The sequence below is a fragment of the Sus scrofa genome, chromosome 16 (genome assembly GCF_000003025.6).
Source record: "Sus scrofa isolate TJ Tabasco breed Duroc chromosome 16, Sscrofa11.1, whole genome shotgun sequence".
Lineage (NCBI taxonomy): Eukaryota > Metazoa > Chordata > Mammalia > Artiodactyla > Suidae > Sus > Sus scrofa.
In genome coordinates this window covers 3,173,081-3,198,629 of record NC_010458.4, presented here as the reverse complement: position 1 = coordinate 3,198,629, position 25,549 = coordinate 3,173,081, and the positions used below count along the sequence as shown (strand labels likewise).

The 25,549-nt window shown below is 38.9% G+C and overlaps 1 protein-coding gene across 1 annotated transcript in view; it reads left to right on the top strand.

Annotated features, from left to right (window-relative positions):
- DNAH5 (dynein axonemal heavy chain 5) overlaps window positions 1–25,549 on the top strand; it is a 251,923-nt gene that overhangs the window by 167,560 nt on the left and 58,814 nt on the right. The window contains 8 exon segments of the mRNA XM_021076646.1: window positions 1,109–1,239; window positions 4,638–4,672; window positions 4,675–4,790; window positions 5,293–5,560; window positions 15,552–15,783; window positions 17,582–17,696; window positions 17,956–18,132; window positions 22,289–22,492. Coding sequence (XP_020932305.1) covers window positions 1,109–1,239; window positions 4,638–4,672; window positions 4,675–4,790; window positions 5,293–5,560; window positions 15,552–15,783; window positions 17,582–17,696; window positions 17,956–18,132; window positions 22,289–22,492 — 1,278 coding nt within the window.

Sequence of the window (25,549 nt, the reverse complement as noted above, 5' to 3'; positions counted from 1 at the left end):
ATTCTAAGGATACACATTGTTTTGAGATTTCTGTTCTCTTTTCTATCCTACTGAATTAGTTTGGGCAAACTGAAAGGAAACTTCAAAGTCACTTTTATTTCTCTTCTTGAAAACCCAGAGAAAGCCATAGTCTGGGCTCTCTGCTGACTCCTGTACTGGCCTTCTTCTAGTTTGCCAAAGGCACAGGCCCACTCCTCACCCTCTCTAGAACTTAAACACTATTTCATTTCAGAAATGCCTTCATTAGTCCATCCAGTTTATCTTTCTAATTTGATCCTAGACACCGCTGTCTTCCAAAATGCTTATATAGGCACTTCTTATTTTATTGCACTTCACTTTAATGCATTTAGCAGATATTGCAGTTTTTACAAATTGAAGGTTTGTGGTAATCCTGCACAAAGCAAGTCTGTTGGTGCCATTTTTCCAACAGCATTTGCTCATTTCATTTCACTGTGTCAGTTTTTTGGTAATTCTCACAATGTTTCAAACCCTCCACTGGCAACAATATTATCACTCAATATTATTACGCATGGTAATGCTCAGATGGTGGTTAGCATTTTTTAGCAATAAAATATTTTTTAATTAATGCATGTACATTTATTTTTTAGACATAATGCTATTGCACAATTAATAGTATAGTGTAAACATAACTTTTTTTTTTTTTTTTTTGTCTTTGCCATTTCTTGGGCTACTTCCACGGTATATGGAGGTTCCCAGGCTAGGGGTCGAATCAGAGCTGTAGCTGCCGGCCTACGCCACAGCCACAGCAACGCCAGATCTGAGCTGCGTCTGCGACCTATGCCACAGCTCACGGCCATGCCGGATCCTTAACCCACTGAACAAGGCCAGGGATTGAACCCGCAACCTCATGGTTCTTAGTCGGATTTGTTAACCACGGAGCCACGACGGGATCTCCCATAACTTTTATATGTACTGGGAAAATAAAAAAAAAAATTGTGTCATTTGCTTTATTGCAATATTTGTTTCATTATGGTGGTATAGAACTGAACCTGCATTATCTCTGAGATATACCTGTATTGAATAAATAGGCAACAAGTGGAATGTTTACATGTTAAATGATACCTGCTTTTTCTGTTCCACCTTCTAGATCTCACGTGTCATTCGTACTCCCCGGGGAAATGCCCTCCTGGTTGGGGTGGGTGGATCTGGAAAGCAGAGCTTGACAAGGTTGGCTTCGTTCATTGCTGGCTACACGTCCTTCCAGATCACTCTAACCAGGTAACACACTTTCATTTTAATTAACCTGAAATAGATTTTGATAAACTGTTCTTAGAGGCCACTTGGAATTAAGAATGCATTATTCCAGAGTTCTTGTCGTGGCTTAGCAGAAACGAATCTGACTAGCATCCATGAGGATGCAGGTTCGATCCCTGGCCTCACTTAGTGGGTTAGGAGTTACATTTGAGGTCCTGGAAGCAGTTAAAGATGGTTGGTGTATAGTGTCAGGAGGGAAGTGGGAATGGAAGAGAAATGGAGGCCTTTGGAGGTGTTATAAAGAATTTGGACTTGATCCTGGACCAATGGGAAACTGTTAATGAGTCACCACCAGGGAAGGAATGTCAGATTTGCTTGTACAAAAACGGATGGAAGGAGCTAAGCCGGAGGGGTATGAAAGTTGTCTTGGCATCTCTTCAAGAGATGGTGGTGTCCCGAGTGGTAGCAGTGAGAGTGGAGGAAAGAGGGACGATTTCATAGACCCTTGGGAAGCTGCAGGCCTTTAGACTTGGTTCCAACTTTGGAACCTGGTTCTGGCTTGGAAAACTAGGTGGTTGGCATTGCTTCTCATCAAGAGAGGGAACCGCAGAAGAGTTATTATCAGGTATGTGTGTGCAGCACAAGGAGAATTAGGAGGTGAGAAGTGAATATGGGAGTTCCCATTGTGTTCAGCCATTAATGAACCCCACTAGTATCCATGAGGATGAAGGTTTGATCCCTGACCTTGCTCAGTGGGCTAAGGATCCACCGTTGCTGTGAGTTGTGGTGCAGTTCGCAGATGTGGCTTGGATCCAGTGCTACTGTGGCTGTGGCGTAGGCCCGCAGCTACAGCTCCGATTTGACCCGGAGCCTGGGAAATTCCATATGTTGTGGGTGTAGCCCTAAAAAAGAAAGAAAGAGAAAGAAGGAAAAAGTAAACTCGTAGAGATAAGCAGAGGTGATGTAGAAATTCCACACAGAAGTTCAGGATTAACTGAGAGATAAGGTGAAAAGCCAGTTTTGGAACTTTAATTGCACTGAAAATTGTTAGAAGTTAATTTCTGGGTGTGAGAGCAAGAGGCTTATCTGCTGAGCACTGACAGCATTGGCTTGGCCCCACAGGGCAAAACATGCTACTGATCTGCCTCATTAATGGAGGCCCATAGCCACCTGCTGGGACAAAGGTTGAAAATGATTAAATGTTGGATTTGGGGTTCCAGATACTCAAGTTGTTGTTACATCTTTTATTTGGTCTAAATTACTGGATTCTGCTCAAAAAATCAATCCAAAGTTTTTGCTGTTTTTTTTTTTTTTTTCAAGTACTAAAAGAGAAGGAATTCTAGTTACCTTGGGTTTAGTCATTCTAGTTTATGATTAGAAGCAGAGTTATCTAAAAGATAACCCGCTCAGGAAAGAGATTGAAGTCTGAGATTTTTGTTCTTAACGTGTATAAAACTCTTATCATTTTCAAAGCATTTTTACATACACAAGCTAATTTGATCTTCAAAAGAGTTTTTTGACTGTGAGTTAGTAAGATATATAGGCCATTTTATAGCTGAAGCTCAGAGAGGCTATGATTTGCCTAAAATCCCAGATAAACTTGGGAATTGACAGCAGTATTTCTGGCTTCTGGTCTGCCATGACTTTCACTATTCCACGCTCCCTCAGAAAACATATCTTATGAGTTCTTTTTCTCTGGGATAAATTAGTTCCTCTGCATATCATACTGGGAATGCACCAGCGCTGATGAAAAGGAGGGTCAGGGCCTTCTCGGCCTTTGCATAACCTCCCAGAGACCATCCTGCTGCACTGGCCTTTGCAGAGTCATGTGGTCAAGGCTCAGGAAGCAAGAGCCTCACCTTTGGGAAGCATGGCCATTTATTAGATGACTCAGATGATGTTATCTGAGGCAATGGGGCCCTTGAGATGCAGGGGACTGGGCTAAAAGTTTTCCCCATCCCTCTTTCTTTCTTTCTTTCTTTCTCTCTCTTTCTTTCTTTCTTTCTTTCTTTCTTTCTTTCTTTCTTTCTTTCTTTCTTTCTTTCTTTCTTTCTTTCTTTTTCTTCCTTCCTTCCTTCCTTCCTTCCTTCCTTCCTTCCTTTCTTTCTTTCTTTCTTTCTTTCTTTCTTTCTTTCTTTCTTTCTTTCTTTCTTTCTTTCTTTCTTTCTTTCTTTTTCTTTCTTCCTTCCTTCCTTCCTTCCTTTCTTTCCTTTCTTCCTTCCTTTCTTCCTTTCTTTCTTTCCCTCCTTCCCTCCTTCCCTTCCTCCCTTCCCTCCCTCCTTCTCTTTTTCTTTCAACTATGTCTTTGAAAATTTTTCTCATCTCTCAGATGTCATTTCTCTAGAAGTCTTCTTAAAACATTGATGCATGGTAGTGGAATTTCTGGTTCTAGGATTTAGATTTTATATGTTAAAAAAAGCACAGAATATAGAAGTTAAATATTTGATAGCTTTTTAAAAATGAAAAGGCAGGGTTCCCTCAGTGGAACAGCAGGTTAAAGTTCCTTTGTGGCTTTGTCACAGTTGTGGTGTGGGTTTGATCCCTGGCCCTGGAACTTCAGCATGCTGCAGTTGTGGCCCTCGCCCCCCCGCCAAAAAAAAAAATCAGAAGGCCACTTACTTTTGTGCTCTGAACTCTAAGTTCGTTTAATTCAAGTAATAATTTAGCGATCCTGAGTTTCCAGGATTGGAATATTTTAATTTTCACTTTTAACCATAACAGTCTGCCCTGTATTGGGACCTCTGTAATATTTCATGATTGCAAGGTGACTTCCACCACAGGATGCTTTGGACATGAAAGATTTAGAGTGAGATATTTAATAATGTTTCTAGCAACTCTACAACACTGTACTGACAGCTCAGAAAACTCTACCCCTTGAGATCCAAAGATGTGATGAAAACAGTTATGCTTGGGGTGAGAGGGGCCTCATTTACAGTAGGGTTTCTCTCTCACCACAATGTAATGAAGACTTGAAATGACTTAGTTCAGTTTAATTCAATTTACGAGGCACCTTCTAAAATATCAATTGTAGATGGGTGCTTAGTAAATATTCTGCTTTGGGTTTTTTTGCTTTTTCATTATCTTTACCATCAACTGCTTCCAAAATGAAACATGTGTACACATTCTGATGGCATTTAGTTGTGGTAAAAATTATACTTCTGTTTCAGGTTGAATTTTCACTTGAGATGTGTGTGTGTATGTAAAAATATAATGTCTCATAAAGTGTGAAGCTTTAAAAATTATTTTCATTTTTACAAGTAAATACAACAAACCAGTAACATTGACATAAAATAAAATATCTAATCTGATGGCACAATATCAGCATGTTTTTGGTTAACCAAATGGCATAAAGCACTGCTATATGCGTCTTTCCTTCCCATTAAAATATTTTAGCTAATGACTCAATGACAATATTTCTTTAGATCCTACAACACATCAAATCTGATGGAGGACCTAAAAATTTGTATAGAACAGCTGGTCAGCAAGGCAGAGGAGTCACTTTTATTTTCACAGACAATGAGATTAAAGATGAGTCGTTTTTGGAATATATGAATAATGTTTTATCATCGGGTGAGGTAGGAGGTCATTTACTCTTTCTTTCTTTATTTTTACCTTTTCAGATTCCCTCCAAAGTTAGAGCTCTCTGTATTTCCTTCCATTAAAGTTCTGAATAAGTCCTATTATTAGGGATTAGGTGATCTGTATGAAGAATGGCTATTTTCTATGGGGTTTTTGAAGAATAAGACTCCCAATTCAAATGTGGAGCTATGTATTGAAAACGTTAATGAAAGTTCCAAGTGAGAAATGGAAAAACAGAAGAAGCAGGTTGTAAGGAAAGCCAATTGGATTTTTGATATGTCCATTTATTCCCTTAAAGGGCTATAACTTTCCAGCTAATAATAGAATCATTTGTGTATTTTAAAACATGATGTATCTCATCTTGAGGGCTGTTGGTTGATTTTCCAAAGGTGGCTACAAGGACATAAATGAAGGAACAACATTATGCAATTAAACTGTGTGTTTTGATCTGTGTTCATATGTCTATACTGAGTTTGCGTATCTGCACTTTTTTCAAAGGTCTCCAACCTATTCGCTCGTGATGAAATTGATGAAATTAATAGCGATCTCACATCAGTCATGAAAAAGGAATACCCCAGGCGCCCTCCTACCAGTGAGAACCTGTATGACTACTTCGCGAGTCGGGTCCGGCAGAACCTTCACATCGTGCTCTGCTTTTCACCGGTGGGGGAGAAATTTCGAAATCGAGCTTTGAAATTCCCCGCCCTTATTTCAGGATGCACTATTGACTGGTTCAGCCGATGGCCTAAGGATGCCTTAGTTGCTGGTGAGTGTGGTGGACATTTTTATGTCAGAGTTTCTGGTTTAGTGTGTGTGTGTGTGTGTGTGTGTGTGTGTGTGCGCATTTATTTATTTATATTCTGTGCTGTTCGTTTTTCTCTATTGGATTGAGCCAAAAGTCACTTTGTCCAGTGTTTGAGGATTTTTGCAAGACTGTTCTCTTTCTCATTTGGCAGCTATTTTTTTTTTTCACAGAGCGTGATTATCAGCAAATAAGATGTTTCCTCTGTACCCCCTTGGATTAAATTACAGTGATTCTAGTGTTTTCAGCGTTGTTGAAAGCTTTGTCTCATTTGATCCCCAGCCAGGTTCTAGGACCTCACAGGAGGGCACAGAAGATTTAATCTCTTTCATAGCATCTGTGTGTTTTTAAGTGAGTTAGTTGGTCGACCTCAGAGTGGTTTGGGCCAAGTGTCTCTTGGACATTTCCTTCTTGTGGCTACAGTGCTGGACATCAAGAGGAAAGCATTATTCAGCAACCCTCTGGTGTTTTCTGTGCCTGAAAAGGACATTAAACAGAGACTTTTATGACTGGAGACTTTGCTGCTTCAGCCTCTGTCTAATCTTCCATCCTGCAGAACATTAAGCGCTTCTCTTTCTCTGTACATGAAATTGAACATAAAAGTACTATAGGAGACGTTAGAGGTCATTTCTTAAGGTTATGTTTTTTCAGCTTTTTGTGAGAAATTATCTGTGAATATTTAAAAGCTAGAGATAGGTCTCACCTCTGACCTGTTGCATCAGGACTTCAGAAGAACCCTGATTCAGGACAATAGTTTTCAAACTTTTTGTTTGATTATTGTGTTTTAATAATAATTATGAAGAGGAGTTCCCTCATGGTGTGAGTTAAGGGTCTGGCTTTGTCACTGCAGTGGCCTGGGTCACTGCCCTGGCATGGTTTCCATCCTTGGCCTGGGAACTTCCACATGCCATGGGTGTGGCTCAAAAAAAATTAAGAAGAGCCTTACTGGAGTTCCCGTTGTGGCTCAGTGGTTAACGAATCTGACTGGGAACCATGAGGTTGCAGGTTCGATCCCTGGCCTTGCTCAGTGGGTTAAGGATCCAGTGTTGCCGTGAGCTGTGGTATAGGTTGCAGACGTGGCTTGGATCCTGTGTTGCTGTGGCTGTGGCTGTGGCTGTGGCTGGAGGCTATGGCTCCGATTCAACCCCTATCCTGGGAACCTCCATATGCCGTAGAAGCGGCCCAAGAAGTGGCAAAAAAAAAAAAAAAAAAGAAGAGCCTTACTTTCCAGTAAATCAGGGCAGGTGGCCCTAATATAAAACAGTGAAAAGTCAAGTGAGGGAGGATTCTGAGGCCTCACCTTCTTACTTCCCCACCCCCCATCCTCCCTCCAGCTCTGTGGTACCTAGTGAGAAAACAACTGATTAACCATCGCCTGCCCATTATAGGTGGAGAAAATGGGGGCAGAGAAGCTGAAGGAATCATCAGAGGTTCAAGAAGCCAGTAGCATCAGCACTGGGCTAGAATCCAAATACACATGTTTAACACACTTATTCACTGGAGAAATGTTCTCAGTGTACTACTCTCTTGATAGTAATGGTTTTCCAATCTTCGGCTTTTAGACATAGAATTTTTTTTTTTTCTTTTTAGGGCCATAACTGCACATATGGAAGTTCCCAGGCCAGGGGTTGAATCAGAGCTGCAGCTGCCAGTCTTCACCACAGCCACAGCAACATGGGATCTGAGCCTCGTCTGGTCTGTGACCTACATCACAGCTCACGGCAACTCTGGATCCTTAACCCATTGAGCAAGGCCAGGGATCTAACCCTCATTCTCATGGCTACTAGTCAGGTTCATTACCACCGAGCCACAATGGGAACTCCAAACGTAGAATATTTTAATATATCTGATATATAAATGTATGTTTCCTCTTTTATAAGCTTTGAGAGAATACCAGTGATTTAAAATTTTAAGTCCTATTAAAATGTGAACACAACTAAGAGTAAAACTTTAAAATTCTTTTGAGTAGAATATAAATGCAGAGCACAAAACCACAGTACTTAACTGTGTTAAAGTTTACTATGAAATGTGGTAATTAGTATGCAAGTGCTTTGTGGAATCTCATGTAAGGGATTATTGCTAACCATAAGAATAACACTTTCAGGTGGCAAGCACTGTAGTGTACTATAATTAGGATGATTTAATTTAAATAATGGAGCCCTTCCTGGCAAGTGTTTATTCCAGCGGTCCCTTCTGTTTCAAGACAAAAGTCTTTCCTTTGTTCATTTTTCACCAATCTGCTCCATTTTTTAAAACCTCTTTGCATCAGTCCAGGCCTAGATTACATGGAAGGCAGGGACTTTCATTTCCTGGTCCTCAGTTCCTAGTCAATGTCCCAACTTTCATGCATGCACCTATTTCTTCAGAACATATTTATTGAGCCTCAAGCCATTTGTGGAGCCGGGCATATTGGAGGGCAAGGCAGACTCATTTCTTCACTCCACATCCTCTTCCCTGGCAAGCTCATCCACAGCCTCCTGTGTAACATGCACCATCAATTTTTATCTCCGGTCTCGTCTGTCCCCTGCTCGAAATCTGTGCACTCAACTGCCTGCTTGATATATTCTTATATATCATAAACTCCTTAAACTCAAAATGTCTAAAATGGAATTGATTCTCCTCTGGTTACTCATTCCCAGGAAAGCCCTACAATCATCCATGACACTTGGTAATCAGAGAGCTCTTTGTCCTTAACTCCTTTCTTTGCTTCGACTCTCAGGTCTACTCCATCACTAAGTCATGTCAGTGCTGTCTCCTAAATATTGGTGGAACCTATCCAACGCTTTCGCTCTCTCTGGCATCCTCGGCCAAGCTATCGTTGTAACGCACCTGGAAAACTTAAATAGCTCTTTCTAATGATCTGTCCTCCTCTTTCACCTGTCTCTCATCTATCTCACATTGCCTATGGAACAGTGATAAAAAACACAAACCCAGTCAAGCTGTTTTCTGTTTAAAATCTTCCGCTGCTCTTAGGAAAAAGCGTAGTCTCTAGCATGAACTTCAAGGCTGGGAAGAGCTGACCCTGGGCACCTCCCCAGCTTCACCCGAGGTCATTTCTTCCCCCCTGCTCTGTTCTTGATTCTTTTTAAAAATTTTATTGGAGTATAATTGACTCACAAGGTTGTGTTAATTTCGGGTGTACAGCAAAGTAAATCTATTATGCATATGTAGTTATCCATTCCTTTTCAGATTCTCTTCCCGTTTAAGTTACCACATGGTACTAAGTAAAATCCCCTGTGCTATATAGTAGGTCCCTGTTACCTGTCTATTCTATGTACAAGAGTGTGTATATTTCAATCCCAACACCATAATTTACCCCTCCCCCTCCACTCCCCTTTGATAAACGTAAGTTTGGTGTTGAAATCTTTGAGTCTGTCTCTGTTTTGTTAATTTTAGTGATCATTTCTATTAGATTCCATACATTAGTGATCTCATGTGATATTTGTCTTTATCTGACTTATTCACTTAGTGTGATAATCTCTAGGTCCATCCATGTTGCTGCAAATGGCATTGCTTCGTGCTTTTTATGGGTAATATGTACCACATTTTCTTTATCCAGTCCTCTGTTCATGGACATTTTGGTAGCTTCCATGTCTTGGCTAGTGTAAGTAGTGCTGCTAAATGTCACTTCCTCAGGGAAAACTTCCCGTGTTGCCCCCCCTCCCACGTCCCGCACCCCTGCCCCGACTATGCTGGTTCCTCTGTTATCCATTTCACAGCTTTCTATATTTTTCCTTCCCGAGATTAACTACATTTTGCAACTTGTATTCTTGGTTCTATGATATGATTAATGCTTATCTGTTCTACTAAACTAAAACTCCATGGGCTCAAGGACACCATATCTTTGTTCCCAATTTCAGCAGCTACCAGTGTCTGACACCTACAGTGTTGAATCAATGAATCAGACTGTCAGAATTCATCATTCTTCCATAATATGGCCCTAACTTACCTGCAGTCTTCTCTCATCCAACACAAACCTTCTCTCTTTTTTTCAGATACACATCTTTTGTTTTATCTCTGGACATTCTTTAATCCTCTTTATTCTTCCTAGTACACTGTCCCCCTTATCAAGAGTGTTCTCTCCCATCTTAATCTAAATTCTAAAGCTTAATTAACACTCATCAGATCCTTCATTCTCCTTTTGTTCACTTAGGAATATTTAAATGTTCCCTCTTTCTTGGACCTCCAATATCTATAGTACTTAAACTTTGTATAATGCTCCTAGGCATTTCAATCTTTTTAAACCTTTTGAGAACCAGTGAGCTTTTTGTGGCTGTCTCTGACCTTGTGTAATGAGTATCCAGAGCCAGCATACTACATGGATATGTATTCCTGTGCTAGTCACAGTCATAGATAAAATAATTGTAAGACATGAGACATTACTCCTTTCTCTTATAAATGTAAAATCTTGTTGAGAAAACCAGCATCTACACTTAATACTAACCTGCCTTATGATGTTTTCAAAGAATACCATCTGCGGGCATTGAAAGCACTCAGTATACTTAGGGATTTAAGTGTTAAATTATCTTTTCAGGAAATTAACAACAAGCTTTCAAGAAAAATGACTTAAGGTGCCTTCAGAATCCTGAATCTGAATTAAATTATTATCTCTAGCCACATCAATAAGAAAATATATTGGGAGTTCCCATCATGGCTCAGTGGAAATGAATCTGACTAGCATCCATAAGAAAGCAGGTTCTATCCCTGGCCTTGCTCAGTGGGTTAAGGATTTGGAATTTCCATCGGCTGTGGTGTAGGTCTCAGATGTGGCTTGGATCTGGCATTGCTGTGGTATAGGCTGGCAGCTACAACTCCGATTTGACCCCTAGCCTGGGAACCTCCATATGCCACAGTGCACCCTTAAAAAAAAAGTGTGTGTGTGTATGTGTATATATATATATATATATATATATTATATATATCATATACCTATATATATATGAGTTCCCATTGTGGCTCAGCAGGTCATGAACCTGACATATCATCCATGAGGATGCAGGTTCAATCCATGACCTCACTCAGTGGGTTAAGGAATTGGCATTGCCACAAGCTGTGGTACAGCTTGCAGATGTGGCTCAGAGCCAGTGTTGCTGTGACTGTGGTGTAGGCCTGCAGCTGCAGCTCCGATTTGACCCGTAGCCTTGGAACTTCCATATGCCACAGATGCGGCTATAAAAAAAAAAAAGGAATATATCATTTTGTTAGCATGTTTCATTTAGATTATAGTGAATATTTTCCATAAAAGCGTTAAATTATTATTTATTTTTCTATTTATTTATTTTTAAGGTGCAGTTTATCTTAATTTATAAAAATCACTGTACTGAGGTATGAATGACATACAAAGAACTGTACATATTTAATATCTATAACGACAAATTTAGAGGTAAATATACACCTGTGAAACCATAATCTATGCCATAAACATACCCGTTATTACTTCCAAAAGATTCCGCCTCACTTCTTTAATGATGAAGGTGATAATGATTATTTCGTGGTAAGAATACTTAACCTAAGATCTACCCTCTTAGCAAAACTCCGTTCAATGCAGTATTGCTAACTACAGGTACTATGCTGTACAGAAGATCTGTACAAATTATTCCTTTTGTGTAACTGGAACTTTGTCCCTTTGCCTTATACCTCTCTGTTCCCCCACCTCCCAGTCCCTGGAAACCACCAGTCTACTTTCTATGATTTGACTACTTTAGATTCCTTATGTGAGCAGTATTAGGTATATTTTTCCTTCTGGTCTGGCTTATTTCACTTAGCCTAATACCCTCTAGTTCATCCATGATGTTGAAAATGGCAGAATTTCCTTATTTTTAAAGGCCCAATAATGTTCCACTGTATTTAAATACCACGTTTTCTTAATCCATTCATCTGTCAGTGGACGTGCAGGCTGTCTCCATGAGTTGGCTGTTGTGAGTAATACTGCATCAAACATGGGAGTGCACATATTTCTTCAGGATTTCTTTGTCTTTGGATATATACCCAGAAGTGGGGTTACTGGGTGATATGGTAGTTCTATTTTAATTTTTTTGAGGAACCTCTTAGTGTCCTTCGTAGTGGCTGTACCAATTTACACTCCCATCAATAGTGTTCAAGGGTTTCCATTTCTCTACATCCTCATCAACACTTGTTATCTTTTTTGTTGATAATAACCATCCTGACACGTATGGGGGGATATCTCACCATGGTTTCACTTTGCATTTCCCTGATGATTAACACCGAGCATCTTTTCATATACCTATTGGCCATTTGAATATCTTCTTTGGAAAAATATCTGTTTAGTTCCCGTGCCTATTTTAATCTGGTTACTTGTTTTTTGCTATTGAGTTGTTGGAGTACCTGATATATATATTCAGCCCTATATCAGGTTTGCAAATATTTTCTCCCATTCTGTAAGTCGATGGTTTCCTTTATTGTGCATAAGTTTCTTGGTTTGTCATCCTACTTATCAATTTTTTTTTTTTTTTTTTTTTTTTTTTGGTGCTTGTGCTTTTGCTGTTGTATCATTACTAAGACCAGTGCCAAGAATTTCCTCTGTGTTTTCCTCTAGGGAAACAGGTCTTATGTTTAAAAATTTAATCCATTTTGATTTGTTTTTGTGTATGGTATAAGATAAGGGTCCAATTTCATTCTTTAGCATATGAATATGCAGGTTTCTCAACATCATTTATGCAGAGGTCATCCTTTCACTGCTGTGTATTCTTGGCACCCTTGCTGAGATCATATGACTGCGTGTGTGTGGGTTTATATCTGGGCTCTCCATTCTATTCCGCTGGTTGTATTTGTAGGTTTGTCACATATTTTGAAATCAGGAAGTGATTCTGATTTGTTCTTGCTCAAAATTTCTTTGAGTACTTAACGTCTTTTGTGGTTGCATGTGAATTGTAGGATTATTTTTTCTATCTGTGTGTAAGATGCCTTTGGAATTTTGATAGGTATTGCCTTCAATCTATAAATTACATTGAGTAGTATATGCATTTTAACAATATTAATTCTTCAAACTCATGAACATATGATGTCTTTTTATATATTTATATATACTGTGATTTTTTATCAGTGTTTATAGTTTTCAGTATGTCTTCTCACATCATTGGTTGAGTTTATTTCTAAGTATTTTATTTTATTTTTTGATGTTAATGTAAATGGAATTTTTTTTTTTGTCTTTTCTAGGGCCATTCCTGCAGCATATGGAGGTTCCCAGGCTAGGGTCTAATCAGAGCTGTAGCTGCCAGCCTACGCCAGAGCCACAGCAACTCTGGATCCAAGCAGAGGCTGCAACCTACACCACAGCTCATGGCAACGCTGGATCCTAAACCCACTGAGCAAGGGCAATGATGAACCCACAGCCTTGTGGTTCCTAGTCAGATTTGTTAACCACTGAACCATGATGGGAACTCCGGATTATTTTTTAAATTTCTTTTTGGAAAGTTTGTTCTTTTTAGTATACTTTTCTAATCTGAAGATATTCAGAGAAAGAACTAAGTGCCCTCTCCTTTATCCTGCACATCCTCAAAATATGAGATTTTATACTGAGTTTTTTATGTGTATGAATTCATTTGTTTATTTATTTTTGCTTTTTAGGGCCGCACCTCTAGCATATAGAAATTCCCAGGCTCGGGGTGGAATTTGAGCTGTAGCTGTCAGCCTACACCCCTGCCACAGCAATGCCAGATCTGAGCCTTGTCTGGACCTACACCACAGCTGACAGCAATGCCAGATCTTTAATGCACTGAGCGAGGCCAGGGATCGAACCTGTGTCCTCATGTATACTAGACAGGTTCATAACCTACTGAGCCACAATGGAAACTCCTATGTGTATGAATTTAAATGTGCCTTCCTCAGTTTACTACTTCAGTTCTTTGAATCCAAATGACATGGAAATCTGAGGGCACCAAAATCAGGGACTGGGCAAGTGTCCCCTCTTCCGTCCTGCACATACTTCATCTTATTCCACCTCAAGTGAAGTGAATAAATAATACCAGGATATGACCTACCTCAACCTCAGACATCAGCTTACAAGTGGACCCCTAAACTTCCAGTGCTGCCATGGTAATTGCATATTGAAGATGACAGGAGGGTTTTCCATGGCCCTTTGTCTGAGTCTCAGCAGGCTGGGGCGACTCTAAGAGGAACTCATCCTTTTTTATAACCTTTTCTGCATCAGAAATGGTGAGTCTGTATAAAAATATACTTAGAACCCATCCCATTTTTTTTTTCTCTTTGAAGTTTTGGGGAGACAAAAAGAAAACTTGCTACATAAAGAAAAATATCAGCATTGTTGATATTCTTCGTTCATGTAAGAAGGATAAAAAATCATTATAGAGTAAAAACAAGAAAATTTTTAGAAAGTGGGGACATCTCTGAGTATATCCCATAAGGCCACATAAAGCACTTAGTATCCTGTCTGGCAGATAGTGAATATTGCAGCCATTGTGGTTAATACCTGCCAACAGTTTGTTCTGGGCAAGAATGGGTCCTATGTTTCCAGTGACCAGTCTTCAACCTCTTAGAGTGGTTGCTTAACTTGTACAAAAAAAAAAAAAATACGACTTCTGGATGTCTTAATTTATTGCTTTTCAATGTATATGGTAAACTGTACTTGTAACCAATGTGATAAATTACCTCTGTGATTCACATAGATAGAAATACTGCCCCATAATTAGAGCATTAAGAACTTAATTTAGTGATCAGTTACTAACAGAAGACACCATTTTTTATTTCTCTGCCAACTATCACCTGATAGGTTGGTTCACTTCATTCCTTCTTTTTCCCTCCCTTTTTATTGGCCATATTTTTTATTTGGAACTCTTAGGTACATTACTTATGACTTTTAGCACTTTTAAAGTAAACCCATAGGCCATTTTTTTCTAAGATGCCTAAGATGGCTGTGATAATTTTTAACTGTATCATGTGTTACCCCTGTAAATTCCCTGGGGTTGAGACCCATAGTGGTGGGTATTCAGCACACACTCTTTGTATATGTGGTGATGGATTAGCTCTGACTTTATGGCCTGTTCTTATGATAAGAAATGCTGTCTTAGAATTGGTCCCATGTTTAACACTGTTGGGAAGATAAAGGTCTACAACAGGAGATTTTTACTCATACATTTTTAAAGGAGACCATAAATTAGAATTGGCTACAGATGGCCAGCTGCCACATTTAAGGACAAGATGGCCCAGGCATAAAAAAATTTAGTGATGAACATTCCACCTGCCAAATGCAGTCAGAGCCTGGGAGAATTAAGATTATGGCAGGTTCTAAGTGAAAAAAAAGAAACAAATGGGGTTGTTAAATATGAGTACCAGGTGGGCACTGATTTTTGAGTTATTTGTACCACTTTTGTCCTTATGTAAACGTAAAACTGGCTGGCTGCTGACCAGAACCTACAGCTGGGTAGAAGAGACTTCTTTGTACATGTACCAGGAAACAAAGAATTATGATAGGCTTAATGTTTGTTATGGTTTTGTACATCAAAGGGAAAATAAAATCATTGATGTCATAGGCCTGGGGCCAAAAATGCTGGCATATATCTCTACCTGGCAGGGGCTCTCACAATGGTATTTATTCCTAAGAATGGTTTAGGTCTTTAAAAGTAACCAGTCAACTTTTATTTATTTATTTATTTATTTATTTTATTTTTTGTCTTTTTGCCTTTTCTAGGGCTGCTCCCTTGGCATATGGAGGTTCCCAGGCTAGGGGTCTCTTGGAGCCATAGCTGCTGGCCTATACCACAACAATGCAGGATCCGAGCCCTATCGGCGACCTATACCACAGCTCACAGCAACGCCAGATCCTTAACCCACTAAGCAAGGCCAGGGATCGAACCCACAACCTCATGGTTCCTTGTCGGATTCGTTAACCACTGAGCCATGATGGGAACTCCAAGTTAACTTTTAAAATGTTGATTCGCTTTCATATTTCACACACTGTTGTCTTTATTCTTTCTAGTGTCTGAGCACTTCCTCTCTTCCTATGCTATTGACTGCAGTTTGGAGACCAAGAGGGAAGTGGTCCAGTGCATGGGCTCCTTCCAGGATGGGGTGGCTGAGAAGTGTGTCGACTATTTCCAGAGATTCCGACGTTCTACCCACGTGACGCCCAAATCATACCTCTCCTTTATTCAGGGCTATAAGTTCATATATGAAGAAAAGCATGCAGAAGTGCAAACTCTGGCCAACAGGTAGGAGTGAAGATCAAATGAACCTATCTACGAAACAGAGACAGACTTAGAGACATAGAGAACAGACTTGTGGCTGTCAAGGGGGAGGGAGTGGGATGGTCTGGGAGTTTGGGGTGAGTAGATGCAAACTATTGCATATAGCACGGATAAGCAAGGAGGTCCTAATGTGTAGCACAGGGAACTATATCCAGTCTCTGGGGAAATAACATGATGGAAGGTAATAGAAGAAAAGGAATGTATGTATATGTATGACTGAGTGACTTTGCTGTATAGCAGAAATTGACACAGCATTGTAAATTAACTATACATTGTAAATTAACTATAACTTTAATTAAAAAATGAGCAAAAAAATACAAAAAATAATTTAAAGAATATGCCAAAAAGTTATTTTCAGGCAGTGGCTCTCAACTAGGGGCAATTTTGTTCCTAGTGGACATTTTGCAATGACTGAAGACGTTTTTGTTTGTTATACCTAGGTTGGGGCGGGGTGGGGTGTTACTGGCAACAAAAGAGTTAGAGGTCAGGGATGCTGCTAAACATCCTGACAGGACAATCAATCCACCATCCCAAAGAACTGTCCAGCCCCAAGTACCAGTTGTGCTGAGGCTGGGAAATCTTCCTCTCAAGTTTGTTCAGAGGACCATTCCATGGTTGCTAGCAGATTTATTCTTTTTTTTTTTTTTTTTTCTTTTTAGGGACACACCTGAGGCATATGGAAGTTCTCAGACTAGGGGTTGAATTGGAGTTATAGCTGCTGACCTATACCACAGCCATAGACATGCCAGACCTGAGCCTCATCTGTGACCTACACCACAGCTCTTTGCAACACCAAATCCTCAACCCAGTGAGTGAGGCCAGGGATCAAACTCACATCCTCTTGGATGCTAGTCGGGTTCGTAACCGCTGAACCACGAGGGGAACTCCTCGTGGATTTGTTCTTGCCGAGTGGGATTAAATGTTTGCCAAGTTTTCATGTCACCTACTTCTTTCTATAATAATGAATGACAGTGCTGGAAACAGCGTACTTGGGAGGAAGCTGAGGATACAGACATCTTCTCCTCCTTCCTCTCATCCCTCTCCTCCTACACTTTCTAAGTGTTTGCAATAGAAGAGTCTGCTTGATACTTATGTTCTCCTCCTGGTAAATACCCTACTTCTCTGAAGTTTGTTCCAAATCTCCCTGCTCTGCCTTGCTCTTTTCTGAACACTTACATCTTCTGCCTGAATACAGCCAGAATCAGCCAGGCTTGCTACCTAAGGGACCCCTGGCTGGGTGGTTGGACTAAAGGACTCCAGGGGCTCCTGTCTTTAAGACCATATTATTTGATGGTCAGGCAGGCAACTGGTCTCTTCGGGCTGTTGTGATGGCTTTACATTAGTTTCTTCTCTTGTTCCTGCTCTTTTAACTTCATTGGTCTCTTTAGAGGAACAGAAGTTATTTATTCTCTTTGTTCCATGACTGGGCTTCAAGTATTTGAAGTCTGTTGTCATTTACCTAGAGTTCATTCAACATGTTTCCTACATGAGACAGATTCAAGACACTGTTGTTCCCTCATCTTACGCAGTATTCTCAGCAGATTCACTCTTCACACATGGTATATGAAGAATATACATATGTCTTCAGTGTGGAATCAAACCTGGGCATTTACCCATTTTGTCAAGTCCTCTTGGGTTTGCTATTGTATATACATCATTCTTCAAATATGACCATTACTATCTATATCAGTAGACTAAGACTTGGAAAATGTGGCCAAGAACCACACATTGTAACACTCTCCACTTGGATTTTTAATCTCAGGATGAATACTGGATTGGAAAAGCTAAAAGAAGCTTCAGAGTCTGTTGCAGCCCTGAGCAAAGAACTGGAAGTGAAAGAAAAGGAGCTACAAGTGGCCAATGATAAAGCCGACAAGGTGGGTGGACATTGACACGTGGACCATAGTTGTTTTGAATTCCCAGTTCATAGATATTAATGATGTATGTTCCTTCACTAAGCTATAATCATGGAATTATGAATTATTTATTTCTGTTAGACTGCAATACTCTTAATTCTATGTGTGAAAAATTGTGTAAGTGGACAAAAATCAACAAATTAAGGAAAAAAAATGTGCATTTCCAGCTGGGTCTTTGGTAATTTTTGATGAGTCATTCTTTTGTTTTATGTTGAATTAGGTCTTAAAAGAAGTGACAATGAAAGCACAGGCTGCAGAAAAGGTCAAGGCTGAGGTACAGAAGGTGAAGGACAAAGCTCAGGCCATTGTTGATGGCATCTCTAAAGATAAAGCCATTGCTGAGGAAAAACTTGAAGCAGCCAAGCCAGCATTAGAAGAAGCAGAAGCAGCCTTGCAGGTATATCTACACAATATAGCAGGTGCCAGCTTGTAGCTCTTATGAGGAGGATTGGGGTAGAGAGGATGAATAACAGCAAGGGAATATTCTACTGCTTCAGACCAAAGCTTTCTCCACTGGAATGATTTCAAATATTTTCTGCTTGGAGTGTTATTTGCTTTTTTTAGCTATTGCTACTTCATATCACTTTTTCCTTACTCATGAATGATGGGCTATGTCATACAATGGTCATACAATGGTGGTCAGGAGTCCTGCATGCTCATTTCAACTCTTTCACCAATAAACTACATGACATTGGGAAAGTCACATAAAATTTCTAAACTAACATTCTCCCACTTATCATTCATTGAATACATTGGAATAGGTCTGTAAGGTACAACATTCTCCGAGTGTATCTATGAATTATCCAAATAAGGGACTACTGATCTAAGGTGGCACATTCATGTAGGAGTGGGATGGATTGGGAGCTTGGGGTCAACAGATGTAAACTATTGCTTTTGGAATGGATTAGCAATGAGATCCTGCTGTATAGCACTGAGAACTATGTCTAGTCACTCATGATGGAGCATGATAATGGGAGAAAAAAGAATGTATACATGTATGTGTAACTGGGTCACCATGGTGTACAGTAGGAAAAAAATTGTATTGGGAAATAACTATTAAAAAAAAAAAGTTTGACCAGGCTTCCAACACAGTGACTCAATATGATTGTGTGGCAATGATGAAACTAGAAAGGAGGTTGTGTTCTGAGAAACTGTGTTGAGTTTAGTAAAATAAGTTGAGCCTTAAAAAGCTGGTCCAGTTCTGAAGACCCAATCTGAGAATTTTTTTGGACTTACGATTTCTTTTCTTTCAGTCTTACTCATCTACTTAAGTTATTGATTCCTGGCTTAGAAAATGGCTGGAGAAATGGAACCTTGCTGATCTGTCCTCTGCTAACTCAAGTTATATAACCTCAACTGAGCATGCATTCTAACAAAATAACGTAATTATTTTTTTTTACCACTTTCTCAGCACACTGCCTGAAACACTTCTAATCTGTTGAAATTTTTTTTTTAGTATAGTTGATCTACAGTGTTCTTTCTCATAATAACTTCCATTATGTTCCATCACAAGTGATTGGATATAGTTCCCTGTGCTATACAGCAGGAGCTCATTGCTTATCCACGCCAAATGTAGTAGTTTGCATCTACTAACCCCCAATTCCCACTCCATCCCTCCCCAAATCTGTTTGATCCAAGTTAAGTCTTTAAGCTTTCTGAGTCAATATACAACAAGTGAATTTCTACTCTTTTGAGACAATGAAGATATTGCCTTCTCTTTTATCTCTCCAAATTTTCACACTAGTCTTTATGTTATACATCATAGCTTATTGTTGCCCATTTCCCCTTGCACTGGCTAACTGTCTTCTTTGATCCTCGAGGTCCTCCAGGGTCTCTAGTCTCCCAGATTGGTGGGTACCTCATCTCCTCCTACCCCACTTTTTAAAATCAAGTTTATGAAAGGATGATTGATGTATAAAAAGCTGTACATTAAATATGTAAACTTGGTGAGTTTAGGGATAAGTAAACTATGAAACCATCACCATCTTCAAGGCTGTAGACATGTTCATCAACTCTCAAAGCTTTCTCCTGCTCTATTATTATTATTGCTAGATTTTTTTGTGGTAAGAACAGTTAGCATAAGCTCTACCCCTTAGCAAATTTTAAGTATGCAATAAAGTGTTGTTATCTATGGGCACTAGGCTGTATAGCAGACCTCTAGAATTTGTTTATCTTGGTTAACTAAAACTTTTTACCCTTTGAATGTCCTTCCCCATTTCCTTCTTCCCCCAGCCCCTGGCAACCACCATTCTGCCTCTGCTTCTATGAGTCTATTTTATATTCTACATGTAAATGAGATCATGCAGTGTTTGTCTTTCTGTGTTTAGCTTATTTCATTTAGCATAATGTCCTCCAGTCCATCCGTATTGTCCCAAAGGGCAGGATTTCCATTTTTACAGACTAAATAATATTCCACTGAATGTAAATACTACCTTTTCTTTATCCATTCATCCATCAGTGGACACTCATGTTACTTCCATATCTTGGTCATTGTGAATAATGCTGTAGTGAACATGGGGATGCAAATTATCTCTTCAAGATCCTTATCTTTATCCTTCCCCTGCTCTTTTAAGATGCTCTGGCTTCACAGAGAGTCTCTGCTCAAAGAGAGAAGACAGTGATAGCGTTAAGAAACTTCTAAGCCTTTATTGGACTCATGATATCTAATAGCATCACAGGAATAGAGCACATGGCATCTCAGATCTTGGAGGCTTATATTTCCCAAGTTTACAAAGCTTGGCATCTCTTTTGGTAATATAAAATATTTTCTAGTATTCTCCTAATACTGTACTCTCTACCACTAAAATATTCAACATTACATGATCATCAATGCAGAAACATGTGGGAACAGCGATAAAGTGATTGGGTGTATGGGAGAGGTTTTCAAAGATTTCCTTCATTGATTTTTTTATAATGACTTTTATTTTTTTCTATTATAGTTGATTTACAGTGTTCTGTCAATTTTCTAGTGTATAGCAAGGTGACCCAGTTACACATACATGTATACATTCTTTTTTCTTACATTATCATGCTCCATCATACGTGCTATACAGCAGAATCTCATATTGCTTATCCTTCATTGCTTTTGTCTCCATTTTATTGCCTCTCTGTGAGCTTTTGAAATCTTGAAATGTGGTACTACCAATGTGTACTAAGAAAGTTCTAGGTACATCCACATATGAGCATTTTGGCATCAGGCTACATAAATCTATACAACAAATAAGGTAATAACAAAGAATGTGTTTCTTCTTATCTCAGTGCCAGTCTGACTTAACATGTGTGTGTGTGTGTGTGTGTGTGTGTGTGTGTATTTACACAAGTATACACAGTCATATTTCTTTGCCTGCAGAATAAAAATAGGAATATGATACTTAGCTGAAACAGTTTGAACTTCAGATATACCTCTGCCCCTGACTCCTTTCACTTGGGTACCTAACATAATTGAACCCAGTTGTGTTTGAAAATTCCCCCTTTTCAAGCTAAAGAAAAACAAGCATGCCCAGTTCTGTTATATCCACTTTAATTTGACCCTTCTTTCCCTATTGGCAGCTATTATTTTTCTCTAGCCAAACATCTCAAATAAGGTCTATCTGCCATTTCCAGTTTTTTACCACAAATTCTTCCTTTCCAGGTGTCCAGAATTTGCAAATGCTAGTATTGAAACAAACCTTTTGAAAGTACATAGTTGATTTCTAATTACCAAGTGCAATGGTTTTCTTCTTTTTTTAATCCTCAGAGAAAAGATCATTAACTTTGGGAGAAAGTCATTGAGTACTTTCCTTTGAAAGAAGGAGTGCAGATATAAAGCAGATGAAAGGTTTTAAAGATCTGGAAAGAATGAATGTACACTATGTCCTAGAAATAGGACAGTATCTGATACTTAGTTTTGATATTTTTCTAATGCTATTCCATAAAGAGTTTGAGAGAAGTTATTATCACCCACAACCAGTCTGTGTGACTATTAGGTAATTTACTGTATAAGATTCTCTGCACTAGAAATGGAACAGAACTTTAATAAGAGCTTAATGAAATTTCTCAAGTTCCATCATTTAAAGGTCAGTTCTCAGCTAAGAAACCTCTAATTATTCAATCTGGCAGCCCTGAGGCTACCCGCTAGTGTCAATCCATGGTGACAAGTCTTAAGAGAGAAAGGCAGATTCTTGACCTACATAACTAGTGAGTAAAAAAGCACTGCAAATGTTGGAGTTATCCTGGTTTAGAATCCCTGGAATCTATTTAAGTGCTGACAATTCTTTTTCTTTCAGATTACAGTTTTTTTTTTTTTTTTCTGACACTAAGTGGTCTGTGCCATTCTAGAGAAGTCACAGCTCCTTATCTGCTCTCCCACATTTCTCTCACTCTCTTCTCATTGTCAATTTGAATTGTAATAACTTTTGGGGATGTGTGTTTCTTTGGGATTAAATATGTACCTGGCCCCCATGACTGCCTCGAGCTTGCTTTCCTCTGTGGAAGTAGTAGCCTTTAGAGATTAAAGGTTTGCTTTCTGCAGTTTCTTATCTGAGATTAGATGATAACCTCCCTTGCTGCCTTAGACCATCAAGCCTTCTGACATTGCTACTGTTCGCACCCTGGGCCGACCCCCGCATCTCATCATGAGGATCATGGATTGTGTGCTGCTGCTGTTTCAGAGGAAAGTCAATGCAGTGAAAATTGACCTGGAAAAAAGCTGTACAATTCCTTCCTGGCAGGAATCTTTAAAACTGATGACGGCAGGAAACTTTCTACAGAATTTGCAGGTTGGTAGTTTGATAAAGATGGGCTAAGAGGGGACTCGGACTTCTTTAGGTTATCTGTGTCCTTTAATAGAATACGTTTCCAAAAAAGAGTGTTTTTTACTTATTGAATTTTTCATCATTAGTGGGGTGTCATTGATAAATACAAATTTTATATAATTAAGCTGTATGACTTGATATTTGGAAAAATGTATTCCTTGTGAAATGAGTTCACCACAATCCATCCACTAAATGCAAGAAATAGCTAATTAAATATCCATCACCTCCCATAGCTACCATCCCTCTCCTTTTTTTCTGTGGCGAGAACGCCTGAGATCTACCCTCTTAGCAAATTTCAAGTATGCAATGCAGAATTGTTAACTGTATTCCCATTGCTGGTTTGGGTTCCCAGAACTTATCTTGCATAACTGACGTTTTGTGTCCCTTGACCAACATCTTCCCCTTTCCTCCTCCGCCCAGCCCTTGGCTACCACCATTCTACTCTCTGCTTCTTTGAGTTTGACAGTTTTAGAGTCCACATATAAGTAAGATCATGCAGTATTTGTCTTTCTCTGTCTGGCTTTTTTTCACTTAGCGTAATGTCCTCCAGGGCCATCCATGTTGTCACAAATGGGAAAATTTCTTTCTTCTTAAGCCTGAAAAATAGTCTGCATACATATTTTGAACATGTATTTAACTATTTTTTCAGAGTAGAATTTCCTTTTTACTTATTTTTTAAACTAAGACATTTTAAGCACTAGGGCTTTTCCTGACAGATTTTAAACATATTAAAACATCATCTGGGAGTTCCCCATTGTGACTCTGTGGAAACGAATCTGACCAGCATCCATGAGGATGCAGGTTCAATGCCTGGCCTTGCTCAGTGAGTTGAGGATCTGGCCTTTCCATGAGCTGTAGTGTAGGTTTCAGACTCAGCTTGGATCCCGTGTTGCTGTGGTTGTGGTGTAAGCTGGCAGCTGCAGCTCTGATTTGACCCCTAGCTTGGGAACCTCCATATGCCATGGGTGTGGCTCTAAAATAAAAGGAAAAAAAAAAACCCCACAAAACAAAACCAAACAAAATCATCAATGAAACATTTCAGTAAAAGTTAAAAAAATCATTTTAGGGAATGAAACATATATGCATATATTATATGCATACAAACACATACATATTTTTGTTTTGTAAGTCTTAATAGTATTTTTGAGTATTAATTTGCATTTTTAAGTGCCGTTATGGTAGAGCATTTATATATGACAAAATGCACAAATTTTAAGTGTATAGCTTAATGAATATTTACATATGTATATACCTATTAGTGAACACTGAAATCAAGATTTGTATTTCCAGACCCCAGCAGCCTCTCCTATGTCCTAACACAGTCAGTAATGTCTCTTAAAATAAATATTATTTTGACATTTATCCCAATAATTAGTTTTGCCCATTTTGAAATTTACATGTGAAATCATTATACAAACTCTTTTGATCTCTTTCATTCAACACATCTGTGAGGTTCTTTCTTATCCTTGCAAAGGACAGTATGTCATTCTTTCTTCATTGCTGTATAGCTTTCCAGTAGATGAATATGGAATAGTGTGTGAAAGATGTTTAACAACTGGTTCTCTGGGGAGAAAAAAGGAAACAATCCCTAATTTGTAGTGTTTGCCAATTTTCATGGTATAGACATCCCTACAACGGCCAATTTCAAGTTATCAAAGTGACGATGCCGAATGCAGAGTTGGGAAGAGGTGCATAGTATTCCCACCTAATAGGTACAATAAATGCAAATGACCTCAAAAAAAGATAGTAAAATGTAGTCAAAGAATTAGAAGGTGATGACTTTTGATTATACACTATTTTTGTTTAAAATAACATTTTAATTGTGCATTTATATAATTTTTAATAATGACTCTGTTAAACGAGTTTGCAACATTTCTGAAAGTTTAGCAATTGTGTCTCATGAGCTTATATGATCCAGCACCAGTGTGAAACTCTAGTATGCTTTAATTAGTTTGTTCATTGTACTGCTGATGGATTTTTGAGTTGTTGCTAGTTTGGGGCTGTTATAAATAAAGCTACTATGTTCAGTATAAGGCCACAGTATTTGCTCTATATTTTGGGTGCTCTAAGGCACCTATGAAAATGTAGTAAGGCAGATATTTCCTTGATGGATTTTGAGTATCTGACAATCTTAGCATTTTCAATTATATATTTTTTCTAGGCAAGCAGTCTTTAAACAACATACTGCCTATAGTAACCAGACCTACATTAATAGATTTTATTTATTCAAACTGGGAGTTGGGATTTTTCCAAGACTAACTGAACTTTACTTATTCTTTTTGTTATACTTCATACAAATGAGAGCTCATCAATGTAATCATTGTATTCATTGTACTTGTTAATACCTTAGTACTTAATAGTGGAGAAAACAGTGAAAAAAATGAAGCTGCTATGAATGTTGGTCATTTAGTGGGATTATGTGCATTTTATTAGCTCTCTACTCAGGAGTGAAATTTCTGGGTCTGAGATTATACATTTAATCAGACTTGCTACATAGTACAAAAGAGTTTTCAAAAATTCTTGAATTAATTTACACATTCACCAACTGTGTGTAAGCTGCTTCATGTCTTAACTATTTTCTATTTTTGGCTGTTTTGATGGATTTGTAGTAGTGTCTTATTATTGTGGGTTTAGTTTGCATTTCCCTGATGACTAATAATGCTGAAAAGCTGTTCATCAGTTTATGAGCCCCTTGGGAATTCTTTTGATGAGTGCCTGTTCAGGTGTCTTACATGTTTAATTTTTCTTTGTAGAATTTCTTTTTTGTTTGTTCATTTTTTTTGTTTTTTGCCTTTTTGCCTTTTTTAGGGATGCACCCACGACATGTGGGGGTTCCCAGGCTAGGGGTCAAATCAGAGCTGTAGCTGCCGGCCTACGCCACAGCCACAGCAAAGCGGGATGCGAGCCACACCTGCAACTTACATGACAGCTCATGACAACACCATATCCTTAATCCACTGAGCGAGGCCAGGGATTGAACCCAAGTCCTCACGGATCCTAATTGGGTTCATTAACTGCTGA